At 34.5% G+C, this 14,443-nt stretch overlaps 1 protein-coding gene across 3 annotated transcripts in view; it reads right to left on the reverse strand.

Annotated features, from left to right (window-relative positions):
• Positions 1-14,443, reverse strand: part of LOC106105957 (monocarboxylate transporter 13) — a 32,034-nt gene that overhangs the window by 6,270 nt on the left and 11,321 nt on the right. For all 3 annotated transcript variants that reach the window (XM_013286464.1, XM_013286465.1, XM_013286466.1), the window contains exons 2-7: positions 12,664-12,976; positions 9,129-9,251; positions 6,183-6,326; positions 3,801-3,927; positions 2,903-3,082; positions 1,475-1,601 (exon numbers count right to left, since the gene is read on the reverse strand). In XM_013286464.1, the coding sequence (XP_013141918.1) occupies positions 1,475-1,601; positions 2,903-3,082; positions 3,801-3,927; positions 6,183-6,326; positions 9,129-9,251; positions 12,664-12,796 (834 nt within the window). In that variant the 5' untranslated portion in view covers positions 12,797-12,976. The remainder of the gene's footprint in view (positions 1-1,474; positions 1,602-2,902; positions 3,083-3,800; positions 3,928-6,182; positions 6,327-9,128; positions 9,252-12,663; positions 12,977-14,443) is intronic.

Here is a 14,443-nt window from a genome sequence, read left to right on the forward strand (position 1 = left end):
AATTTGGTACTTAAGAACAATACAATAAGAAATATTTTTGTACGTATAGTTAATTGCATGCGAAATTAAAAAAATATAAAAAAAGTTAAAGGAAACATATTTTTAGTGTCATGGTTAGATTTTAAGGTTAAAGGTTATTTTTTATTATTATTTGTCTATTATTATTTACAAATCTAGTTTATTCGATGTCCTAACTAAAGAATCTAATTTTTTTTTCAAATCTATATTTAAATTCTTTAATTTCAAGTTATCTATTACTATTCCAATATAATCACTTTCGTTAAACGCTATTTAAAAACAAAAAAGTAACGCGTTCGATTTTTTTTTTGAAAATGAAACATCATTTTGTGTAAGTGTTCTAAGGAAAGTGATTACTTGGCGTGCGTTATAAATAACGGTTATTAGTAACAGTGCTAATGTTAGTGATTAACGAACATGCTATTTAACGATAACTGTTATTTTTATCTACGACACTACATGCAAATTGAATGACATTTGAAATTGTCAAATGCTTGTAATTTTAAACAAGGGTTTTATTTATTTTAAAATGCTAGTTAATAAATTAAAAATGAAAATATGAGTGGTATTTTTTTTTTAATTCTAAAGTAAATTCACTACAGAAAAATCTTTTTTTAATGTTTCATGAAAAGAAAATATGAAAAAATTATGGATTCCCATTGACAAAAAAACTTATAAAAATCGTTATTCACTTAAAAAAAGATATATAATATAGCAATTTTAAAAATAAAATCAACATGCGATGAAATTAAGCAGAACAAAAAAGGAGCACAGAGTAAAAATGACAATACCATAGACAAGAACATAAACAGATAAAATGAGTGGCTTACTTTGTGTGACGCGTTTCATTTTCAAAAAAAAACACTTGACAAATAATCGTAAACACGAAAACGGTACTTTAACATACAAAAAAAAAACGTTCAAAAAAATCAATAATAGAAAACTGATATATATTATCCATGTGATTTTCAAAAAAATTCAAAGATAGTTAGAAACGGGTTAAAATAACATCAAATAGACCAAAAATAGTAACAAAATATGTAATAAATATCTTTGATTATATAAAAAATTCACGTAATAATGATTTAAATACCCCAAAAAGAGTTTTTTTATATTCTAGCCTAACCAGTGTACTAAATATATAAGTTTATGTTATAACCGATGTCATTATAACCGTTTTCTATTTAAAAACCCATAAAATACATTAATATCCCATAAACAAAGAAAGCGTCGAAAAAACTCCGCGACAAAAACCCGTAAAATTCACATATTCAATGTCAATCCAAAGCCAAAACATTTATTCCATAGACAAATTGATTTTTTTTTTTTAAATTAATTATCCAAAAAAATTTTTTTACATAACTAATTTTAGCCTGAGCAAGAAAGTAAAAAAAAATTCTAAAAAACACCTTAAGGATAGATTTTTTTAACACCGATTGAAAAAAAATCAACTAACCTGAGGCACTTCATCTTCTTCTTCTTGCTCTTTGTATTTCCTCACCATATGTTCTTCTACAGGCTGGAACAACAACGCGGCCGCCCACACATTTAACATCACCCCACCTAATATTAATACTGCCCCCCTGAAAAAAAAAACATTTTTTTAACAAAAGGCTATGATTTCTCTAAAATAAGTCGTTGCCATTTTACTAATATAACTAGCTTTCGCTCGCGACTCCGTCCGCGTGGATTTAAAAAAACAAAAGTGAGTACTCTATGTGTTCTTCCAGACTATCCTCTACGTCTATACCAAATTTCATCAAAATCCGTTCAGCAGTTTAGGCTACAATCTCTAACAAACATCCATCTAAACTTTCGCATTTATAATATTAGTAAGACTAGCTTTCGCTTGCAACTCTGTCCGCATGAAAATAAAAATAAACAAAATAGAGAGTCAGCCCAATCAAATTATTGTAAATTATCTGATAATATTGGAACGTTTAAAATATGTGATAGAAATATCGGATTTTGTTCCCTTATCTGTCTGTAACATTTTAAAGCTATCTGAGCCTCTATCAGCCAGTGATGGGAAAGGCCCTAAGTGTATGTGTTCTTCCAGACTATCCTCTACATCTATGACAATCATCGAGATCCGTTCAGTCGTTTAGGATACAAACTCTAACAAACATCCATCCATCTATCATTCACCTATACTATTATAATGTGTAAACACACACATCTTTGTTGCCTAAGATGTCAGCAATTACAGCATATTTTTGAATATTTATTTTATTAATAAAAAGCCCTACACTTACGTCATGCTTTAGGCTATACATTTTCACGCCATTAAACTTAGGGGGTAAATATTTTGGATAAAAGCCCTAATGTGGGAAAGTGACCATAAGTTGCTGCCAACATCAAGAAAGATTGCTAAGGTTTGTAATGTCATGTCATTTTGACATTTGCTATTGATAATTTAACAAAAGTAAACAATAAAATAACATTTTTATAACTTCATGCTGATGAAGCCGCACTGGAACAGCTAGTATATAAGTAAGATGTGAAAGTTTGTATGGAAGTTTGTTAGCATTTATATCTGAAATTGGTAATCTATATAAAATTTGCCATAAATGTAGAAGATATTCTAATTCAAGTCTCTTCCTCTTTACTACCCCTTTCTTATAAGGAGAGGATGTGAAGGGGAAGTGGATTTGACGGTGAAGGAGACGCATAGGAAGGGGAAATATTTATGAACACAGAACGCTTTTTAAGTGAGTCACGGACAAAAGCTAGTTAATAATAAAAATAGTTTTGTAGATAGAAGAGCGAAGTATGTATGGATTTTGCGAAGGTATCTAATGTATGGAAGCACTATGCCAAGGGACAAGGGAAACTTAAGTATTTTTTGTGATTTTTTAATATTTTTTTCAGTTGTAATACTTACTTGTATCCATAAGTTTCCAATAGATATCGCAGCAATGGTGGCAATATTATACTTCCGAAGGCAGACCCTGACATGCAAATACCATTTGCAAGTCCGCGGAGACGAACAAAGTATGACGTCACTATATACACTGTTGGGGGGAACGCCAGCCCCGCGCCCGCCCCCACCATCGCTCCGAAACTGAAATAAAAAAAAATAGATTTTTTTATAACATAAGGTGGCAAACGAGCAAGCGGCTTGAATCCACCGAAATGTAAAGCGTCCGCTGCACATAAACATCCGCAATTGCAGCGCTGCCTACCCTTCATTGACGGAGGAGACGCACATATAAGGACATTCCTTCCTATGTCTCCTCCATCATCAAAGTCTTTCCTTCGCATCCTTTCCTATTAAGAAAAGGATAGAAAGGGAAAGGGACTAAACTTCCTCCGGCACCACACTCATCATAATGTACGCGGAATTGCTTCCACTTCACGCACCACATGTCAATAAAATCAATTGTATTTAAATTGGCCACATTTTGTGATACTGTTTAGGTTATTTTAGAGCTTATTATAATTTTGTAAAATGTTTTATAACAAGTCAAAACGAGACGGCACTAAACTTGACAACTGACAGTACCTTTTAAAGACGTTACCAGTGAAAAAATGTTGATTCTATTGATTCAAAAAACAAAACCCAGATGACACCAAACAGAACGCAGAAAGATTTTTTTTATATCATAAAGTGGCAAACTATCAAGCCACCTGAATTCGCCAAAATGGCAAACTGGCCATATACGAGGAGACGCATATCTACTTTCCCTTCCCATTTCATAAAAGGGGCTAAAATTAGACCTCATGTGGCAATTTTTTTAAATACTGCGTAAAGTCACATGCAACAGTTATATTTCCCTTACCTAAAATATAAATATCCGATGGAAAACGCCAAACTGCTAAATATCATACCAAAAGCTGCAAAACATCCTCCGATCAGTGTCACAGTACGATAAGACCATTTCACTGAGAGAATCGACGATATTGGTCCTGTAAGGGTAAAATCGATTAAAACAACGTACCGCTTATAACGACCGAAAATCTTATTTTATACATATCCTATGTCATTATAATAAAGCGTAAACACACACTTTGTTGCCTAAAATGTCAGCAATTACAGAATATTTTTAAATATTTCTTTTGTTAATAAAAAGCCTTACATTTACATCATGCTTTAGGCTATATATTTTCACTTTAAACTGTCGTGGTTTTTACAAATATAATGTTCGTAAGATACGGGTTTCTTACCACGATTGAATTGTTTTAGCTCCCGATATTTCGGCACCACCACCATCATCCTCTGCACCTGAACGCCGTAGTCACGTCACTAGTAAACCGAGCCCATGATCTTTGTAACAAAGATCACTTACCAGGTGAACTCGAACATGTATCGAACGTACTGCCACGACGACGCAAACGGAACAGACCGGTGGAGGTGGCGAGGCAGCCTGCCTTCTTGCCTTACGTCAGAGGAGTAACCGACAAACTGTCGAAGATCTTGGGAAAGTACTCGATAAAAACTGTTTTTACTTACGACAGTAAGATAGGCCAAAAACTGCGTTCATCGAAAGACCGTATTCCGTTTGAAACACCAGGTGTCTACAAAATTAACTGCAGCTGTGGCAGCTCGTATATAGGACAAACCAAGCGCACCATCACCAGCCGCATAAAAGAACATATTCGAGCTGTCAAAAACGTCGAACCTCAGAAGTCGGCCATAGCTGAACATCTTCTGGATCCCTCCACCAATCACTGGATCGAACTTCATAGTCCCCAGGTACTTTCGACAGAACGCCACTACATACCGAGATTAGTTAGAGAAGCAATTGAAATTACAAAGTGCCAAAATTTCAATCGCGAAGATGGGTTTAAATTGTCAAGTGCCTGGAATCCAGTAATCCAGTATTACAACAAAACTGGAAAGCAGCCAAGTTCAAGTAAGCGCTCAAATGTGGACACCGTGAGTGTAGTTTGTCGACAGAAAACAGCTAGTGTGGACTTTAGTGAAAACAAGGATAAAAGTAGTGGTCGCCGTATCAGGAGAAAAGTAGACCGATATGGCTTCGTGTAACCTTTTTTTTTTCACACTACCGCATCACTTCAGTCAGCCCGTGAACATGGCGCATGCAACTGTGCCGAAATATCGGGAGCTAAAACAATTCAATCGCGGTAAGAAACCCGTATCTTACGAACATTATATATATATTTTCACGCTATTAAACTTAGGGGGTTAAATTGGATAAAAACCCTAATGTTGGAAAGAGACCATAAGTTGCTGCCAACATTAAGGAAGCAAAATTGCCAAGGTTTATCATGTCATGTCTGTCATTTTGACATTTGAAATTGAATTTGACAATTGTAATCTATAAAACAATTTTTATAATTTCCTGCGGATGAAGTCGCATGGGAACAGCTAGTTATTGATAATTTATCTTTCTAATGGTGAAAGAACTTTTAAAACAACTCCAATAGTTTTTGAGTTAATCCGTTACACAAATACATATTTCTTCATTACAATTATTTCCGGTTTCTTTATAGTTAAAGATTTGGACTTTAAAATATTTACATAGATAAGACTAATATTATAGAGGAAAAATTATCATATAATCATACTTCTTACTAATCTTACTAATATTATAAATGCGAAAGTTTAGATGGATGGATGTTTGTTAGCGTTTGTAGCCTAAACGGCTGAACGGATCTCCATGAAATTTGGCACAGGTTTAGAGCATAGTCTGCAAGAACACATAGGCTACTTTTTATCCCGGGATAAGTTATGGTTCACGTGGGATTGATTAATTTAGTTTTTTAATGTTCACTCGATCATTCTGCAACGGTTCAACATATCTTATTGGAATTTGGCACAGATGTAAAACAAAGTATGGAGTACACATGGGATAAGGTTTATCCCCGAGGTGTCCGGTTCCCGGGATACGTAGCTTTTTGTTATTTATATAGTTCGTATATTTTTTAATACCACGCGGACGAAGTCGCGGGCAACAGCTCGTAATATTATAAATGCGAAAGTTTAGATGGATGTTTGTTAGAGTTTGTAGTCTAAACTACTGAACGGATTTCGATGAAATCTGGATAGATGTAGAGGATGGTCTGGAAGAACACATAGGCTACTTACTTTTGTTTATTTTATGCCACGCGGACGGAGTCGCGGGCGAAAGCTATCAGTAAATACAAAGTAAATTAAAACTAGATAAACACTTAAATGTCTAGATTTAACTATAACATACCTAAACTGCTGTACAGGAAGTAGCAGAGGGCGACAATCCCAGATGAAGCGGATTCGCTGGCTTGAAACACATCTCTGAACTCGACCAATAACACGCCAAACGATTTGATAGTACCCGGTATTAATATATTCACTAATGTCGCTCCTGGAACAAGGAAACATTAATTAAAAAAACTCAACTGACGGTACAATCAGGGAAACTCGCGGTGGTCCATCTTAGAAGCTATAATAGTTTGAACGTTTTAAAACGAGACGCGAAACAAAAGCTAATGCAATGCAACTCATAAATATATCGGCCCCCCTATAGTTTGTCTAAATAAGATAGATTAGTTTGATAAATGAAGTATCGAATTCAATTTGTATGAAAGCAAATGCCATACTTTTTGGACGTCGTAGTGACGAAACAAACACGCAGCGAACAATTTTGAACTATCGATATTCGGTTTAAATAATTATCGAACTCAACTAAAATTATTATTTTCTTATTAACTAATTTAGAGGACAATTCTAGTATTGATTATAGTGTAGAGAATTTAGCGATGACAGAAATAATAGCGAAATCCAATTCGATTACGTACGGCTGTAGTAGTAATAAACATTTATTTACTCTCATTATTTGTTATGGTCATTATTAATTTGAGAAAACAGTGTTTTTTTTTTAATTCATAAGTTTTAACTATAAATCTATCGATTTCAACTTCTATAAGAATAAAAATCGAAAATCGATAAGATTTATGACTGATTTTACACAACCCATCCCTACTAAATTTGAAGTGAATTGTCAAACTAATCTTAAACTATTTAGACACACTATAGACAAAGTGACTTTCGATTAGCGACGTCGCTTGTAGAATCGGCAGAATGTGTCATAATGTATAGGGATGAATACGTGACAAGCCCGTGACTTATCAAACGTTATTGTTACTTCCATGGATTTTTCTTTTCGATCAGCGATAACGATAATCGAATGTTATTTTGGCTAAGGGGGCTGCCCTTTTAGACATCTACCCTTTATCTCGTTTTAAGAAACAAGGTAACTTTTCTTAAAGTGGAATACTGCGGATTTCCCCGAGTGTACGTACATAACACACAGTACTAATAAAATTACACTCAATATAAATTGGTAGTGGTAGTAACAGTGGTAGTGTCCGCTTTAACATCTCAGCACTGCAGGGCACGCCCCCAGAAATACCACGACCACACAGAAAACAGGCGTGAAATGGAAGCAATTCCGTGTTTCGTCTGATGACAGTAGTGCAGGAAGCCTAATTTAAGTCCCTTTCTCTTTACCACCCTTTTCTTATAAGGAGAGGATGGGATGGGGAAGTGGATTTGACGGTGGAGGTATAGGAAGGGGAAATATCTTCTTTATGTGCGTCTCCTCCTCCGTCGTATAAGGGTAGGCAACGCATCTGCAATTGCGGATGTCTATGGGTAGCGGTCGTTTCGCCATTTTGGCGGATTCAGGTGGCCGCTTGCTCGTTTGCCACCTTATGTTATAAAAAAAAATTACGTTAAATTGGACTTTGTCATACATACACCTTTCTTATTCGATATATAGCTATTTCATTCTATCTCCTTTAAACAAAAAGAGACAAGAGATTTGCACAGGCGGTGGTATATCCAGATAATATTTTTATTAAATTAAAAAGTGGGCGTATACCGTTATCATGCAAATCAGAACTCGTCACCGGAAACTCGTTTTACAATTGTATAACACTATATAGCATTTTAATAAAATTTATGACTCACTAGCTTTCGCCCAAGACTTCGTCCGCGTGGAATTAATAAAAAAACAAAAGTGAGTAGCCTATGTTTTCCACCACATCTATACCAAATTTCATCGAAATCTGTTTAGCCGTTTAGGTTACAAACTCTAACACACATCCATACATCTAAACTTTCGCATTTATAATATTAGTAAGAAGTAAGTTTTGAATGTCCAAGAGTATTCATAAATCCTGTCACACACAATCGCCGAAAAACATAAATATCTGAACCTTATGTAACTAAAGATAATATTAAAACTTACTTCTATAACCAGTGTGAATAACTAATTAAAAAATAATCTACTACACAAGTAGAGAAAAATACAATAGATTAGTGTTGTGTATAACTTTTTTTTTTACAAAAAACTCCGTCAAATTATGATTTAAGAAGGAAGAGTTGGATAAGTAAAGGAAAGTGATATTATATATTAAATTTTTAACATTACAATAAAAGCTAACAATCGCTATTAATTTGCCTACGGGGGCTAAACTAGTCTGACTTATTCCCAACTACGTTTTTTTTATAATATAAATTGGCAAACGAGCAAGCGGCCACTTGAATTCGCCAAAATGGGGAAGCGACCGCTGCCCATAGATATCCGCAATTGCAGATGCGTTGCCTACCCTTATACGATGGAGCAGGAGACGCACATAAAGAGGATATTTCCCCTTTCTATGCATCTCCTCCACCGTCAAATCCACTTCCCTTTCCCATCCTGTCATTATAAGAAAAGGGTGGAAAAGAGAAAGGGACTTAAATTAGGCCCGTTTACCCATTCGTTAGTGTTTATGGTTAGATAACTACGTAACTTGAGTTAAACTCCGTTGTAACTTAGTTTAACCTAACACTAATGAATCACTAAGTAATCTTACTAATATTATAAATGCGAAAGTTTAGATGGATGGATGTTTATTAGAGTTTGTAGCCTAAACAGCTGAACGAATTTCGATGAAATGTGGATTACACATAGAGGACTGTCTGGAAGAACGCATAGGCTACTCACTTTTGTTTTTAATTCCTGGGGGACGGAGTCGGGGGAGAAAGCTAGTGATGAAATAAATGAAAACCTCAGAAACTCAGCATTAGTTCGCTGAATTCGCTAACTATCGCTAGACCATCGCTTCGCTCGCTATGTGTTACAGTCTTAACGTAGTATAGGATAACAATGTCGTTTTACCTACGAGAACGAACCAGCCCCACTTGCCGTCGGGTGGGACCATCTCCCAGTCTCTCTCTGGCGCTGGGCCGATAGTAAACCGACCAGCGCCTACCGACGGACTCTCATCCTCCGGCAGCTTTACTGTGGAATAAAATAAAAATATTTTTAATACGTTAATTCCAAATCTTACTAATCTATATTAATATTATAAAATCACGTAAAAACAACTGGGTTTATTTTAAAAATTCTTTCACCGTTGAAAGGAAAATTATCCGTGAGTAACATAGGCTACAATTTTCAATTCCACGCGGGGTCGCGAGCAATAATAAAAAGGAGAGATTTGTTATTTTGCATGTAGATGCCCGTAAAAATTACTGGGCCTATTTTAAAAATTCTTTTACCGTTTGAAAGGTGAATTATCTGTGATTACCATGGGCTATTTTTTTTTATTACTTTTTATTATTGCGGACAAATTGGCACGAGACAACTAGTATACTCATATACTATGAGTAATACTATGAAAGATAAGATGGATGTTTGTTAATTTGTATCCTGAACGGCTGAACGAATCTCGATGAAATCTGGAAGAACAGACACTTACTTTTTTAATGAATGAATGTATGTATATGTATTTATTGCCACTAAAATATATTACATAAAAGGACTTTTTCTAAAGAATACAAATCTCAGCGTATGCAAGAGATTAAACCGTTCCTGCGCTGATTTTCAAGGATTTTGGATAATGTAGCTTTTAAACGGTGAAGGAATTTACCTCTTTATAATATTAGTATGATGTACGTGAAATGTAGAACTATGTAAAATTCTTTAATAGTACGTCATCAATTGCGTTACGTTACGTCATCAAATTGCCAAGTATCTTATGAACCGAACGCGCTTCTGCTGACCTCCTTCCAGACAAACGATTTATAAATAACACTGGAGAAGTATTGGCTTACATCCAGATACTGGATATTGCTGAATTTCATTGTTCAACGGTTCTCTAAAAATTTATTACATAACTAGCTGTTCCCGTGCGGTTTCATCCGCATGACATTATAAAAACTTTATTTTATTGTTTACAATTGTCGAATTCTCAATTGCAAATGTCAATACCAAGTACCTAACTATGGCAATCTTGTTTCCTTGATGTTGGCAGCTTGTAGCTCAAGTCTCTTTCTCGCATTGGAGTTTTTCCAATTTATTTACCCCTTAAGTTTAATAGCGTTAAAATATGTATCCTAAAGCGTGACGTAAGTGTAGGGCTTTTAGTTAAAAAAAGTTTTATTGAAAAATATGCTGTAATTGCTGACATCTTACGCCACAAAGTAGTTTGTGGTTACGCTTTATTACAATAGTATAGATATAGATATTTAGAAACTAAGTTAAGTATAGAAACCAAAAAATAAGTTTTACGCTAGCTTTTGATGAAAGATTTGTATTTTTGTACGCAATGAAATAACTCAAAAACTACTTGGGACGAGTTTAAAAATTCCTTCACCGTTAGAAAGGTGAATCTGTGAGTAACATAGGCTATTTTTCTTTATTTTTTTTATTATTAAATTTCACGCGCACGGAGTCGCGGGCAAATGCTACTTAATATTGACTCGTGTTTGGGGATCTATTTTTTACTTCTCCATATTTTTTTAATCTCTTTATAGTACTAGCGTAGTACAAGCAGTGGGACTTGCGTCAAGTGGTCAATATGAAGCAATCAAAAATAATTACGAACATACATACGAGTATAACAAATAACTACGTCGTTACGCAGTGATGTCATCTTTACTACACTAACGATTGCTCACGTATTCAGCAGCGCTAAACTATTTTGTTTAATAAACAGCTTACTAGCTTTTGCCGCGTGTTCTATGCTTAATATTATAAAGAGGAAAAATTTGTATTTTTGTATGTATTGAAATAACTCAAAAACTACTGGGACGATTTTAAAAATTCTTTCACCATTAGAAAGGTAATTTATCTGCGAATAATACAGGCTACATTTTATTATTACAAATGTTTATGCTACAAACTCTAACAAACATCCATCCATGTAAACTTTCGCATTTATAACATTAGTATGATGTTACTCAATAATTACTTAGCTATTTATTGGTGGAAGAATTTTTAAAATTGTCCCAGTAGTTTTTGAGTTATTTTAATACTTACAAATATACAAATCTTTCCTTTTAATAATATAGATTGCAAAATAAGGAAAGAACGCCTATCTCTCATATGTATAAACGAACTGGCTTTTTCCCGCGACTCCATCCGCGTGGAATTAAAAAATAAAACAAAAGTAAGTAGCCTATGTGTTCTTCCAGACTATCCTCTACATCTAAGAGAAATTTCATCGTAATCCATTTAGCCGTTTCGGCTACAAACTCTAACATCCATCTAAACTTTCGCATTTATAATATTAAATTAAGAAAGTAAGATTAGCTTTTGTTTGATTCAAGAATTAAATTCCATGTGTTATTCCATTGTTCTATATCTGTGACCAATTTTAACGAAATCAATTCATCCATTTTAGAGATATTTAGTAACATCCATCCATTACAACTTTCGCATTTATATTAGTAAAGATAAACAAGAACTTACCACATTTTATCTTTCTGTATTTCGATTTCATAATAACACAAGCCTACGAATCAACACTGACGTTTAACAAATAATCGCGTAACTACCCGCATTTAAGATATCGGAGATAAAAATTCAACTACCCTCATGTTGAAAGTAAATTTTAAAGTTGCCAACTTTAACGATGCGTTCATTTTTATTTATAAAAATTATTAACTGTTTTATTTTATTGTTATATCTATACTATTATAATAAAGCGTAAACACACACTTTGTTGCCTAAGATGTCAGCAATTACACCATATTTTTGAATAATTACTTTTTTAATAAAAAGCCCTACACTTACGTCACGCTTAAGGCTATATATTTTCACGCCATTAAACTTAGGGGTACATATTTTGGGTCAAAACTCTAATGTGGGAGAGACCATAAGTTGTTGTCAACATCAAGAAAGAAAAATTGCTAAAGCTTGTCATGTCATGTCATTTTGACATTTGCTATTGATAATTTGACAAATGTATACAAAAAACTAAAATGTTCATAATTTCAAGCGGATGAAGCCGCACGGGGACAGTTAGTACATATAATAAAATTGTAGTGTCTGTAATATCAAAAGAAAAAATCCAGATTTCGGGAAGATTAAGTCTTTGCGTTGCTGATATCCAAAATTGCATTTAAAAAATTTTTGTCCGTCTGTCTGTCTGACCTCAAGCCGCGTTTGTTCCGGGTAATCTCCGAAACGGCTGGACCGATTTTGACGGGACTTTCACTGAAGGGTAACTGACATAGACGGGCATATTATTGGCTACTTTTTATCCCGGATAAAGCTACGGTTCCCGAAGGATACACACAAGTCACAGGCAAAAGTTAGTATTAAAAAAATCTTTACAAGTTAATTTTTTAGTAGTAAAGTATACAATTATTTTTGTCCAATTAATATGCATATTGCTTATTACAATCTTCAACTGACTGTTACTGACCTTTTTTCGATGATTTTATCGTAGTCTGTCCATCTTCATTGGCCACTATAACAGCTCGACTTTTATCCAACAGCTTCTCTTCCGCTTCATCAATTGTCTCCTTTCCCTCCGAAATCGGTGCTGTCGCCGCCATTTTTGTTTACAAACGCTATAAAATGTCGGATCCAAGATGGCGCATAATCTCACGTCAATGTATAAACATATTCTGGAATGTATAATCTATAAAAAAACGTTATGGCGTCATAAAAAAATTCGCTACATAATTTTGTAGTTTGCAAAAATCAGTCTTCTAATTTGGCTGGCTTTGGCGTACCTGGAACAAAGAAACATTCGTCGTTAGTAAAAATAATAAAAATATACTAACCGTTGCCCGCAACTCTGTCCGCGCAGAATTAAACAAACGTAACCATTGCGTTCTACCAGATTATGTTGAATATCTATACTAATATTATAGAGAGGAAAGATTTGTATTTTTGTATGTATTTGTTACACGTAAAATTACTGGGCCGATTTAAAAAATTCGACAAATGTAAACAATAAAATAAAATCTTACTAATATTATAAATGCGAAAGTTTAGATGGATGGATGGATGTTTGTTAGAGTTTGTAGCCTAAACGGCTGAACGGATCTCAATGAAATTTGGCACAGGTTTAGAGCATAGTCTGGAAGAACACATAAGCTACTTTTTATCCAGGGAATAGTTACGGTTCCTGTGGGATTCATTAATTTAGTTTTTTAATGTTTACTCGATCATTCTGCAACGGTTCAACATATCCTTTTGAAATTTGGCACAGATATAAAACAAAGTCTGGAGTACACATGGTATGAGGTTCATCCCCGAGAAATGTCCGGTTCCCGGGATACGTAGCTTTTTGTTATTTATATAGTTTGTATGTTTTCTTATATCACGCGGACGAAGTCGCGATCAACAGCTCGTATTTTATAATTTCATGCGGATGAAACCGCACGGGAACAGCTAGTGTTTAATAGTTGCAAAAAGCGCTTACCCAGAATTAATTTGTAACTATCGAGATGTAGTTTGAATTGCAATTTGTATTTAATAATGCGTTTGAATTGATACATAGATTTAAAACAAGTGTGGCAACACCTTTAAATTTTAAAACCAAATAAAAAGTTACTTCTTATAGACTTAACAACTTAAATTTAAGCCTAATTTAAGTCCCTTTCTCTTTACCACCCTTTTCTTATAAGGAGAGGATGGGAAGGGGAAGTGGATTTGACGGTGGATATGTATATGAAGGGGAAATATCCTCTTCATGAGCGTCTCCTCCTCCGTCAGATAAGGGTAGGCAACGCATCTGCGATCGCGGATGTCTATGGGCTGTCGCTTCGCCATTTTGGCGGATTCAGGTGGCTTGCTCGTTTGCCACCTTATGGTATAAAAAAACTTGACTTTGAAATCTGAGGTGCCATAGTTAGGTTATGTATGTATACTTATATAGTTTGGATGGATGCATGTTTATTACTCGTCTCACTGATATTTACTAAGATTTTATCCCGCGCAACATCGCGACTAAAAGTTACTTTACAACAATTACAAAAATTATACAAAATAATACATCACGCGACCAGCTAAACAAATATATTTACCATACTGATAAGATTTCTCTAGATAAGTTATCCGATTGTTATAAAATTATAGTACAGACTTTAAAATAACAGAGATAATTTAACAGTGGTAGTGCCCGCTTTAACATCTTAGCACGAATGGGCCGGCACGCCCGGTGTAATACCACGACCACATAGAAGACAGGCGTG

This window comes from Papilio polytes, unplaced genomic scaffold (assembly GCF_000836215.1).
Source record: "Papilio polytes unplaced genomic scaffold, Ppol_1.0 DF822622.1, whole genome shotgun sequence".
NCBI classification, from domain to species: Eukaryota; Metazoa; Arthropoda; class Insecta; order Lepidoptera; family Papilionidae; genus Papilio; species Papilio polytes.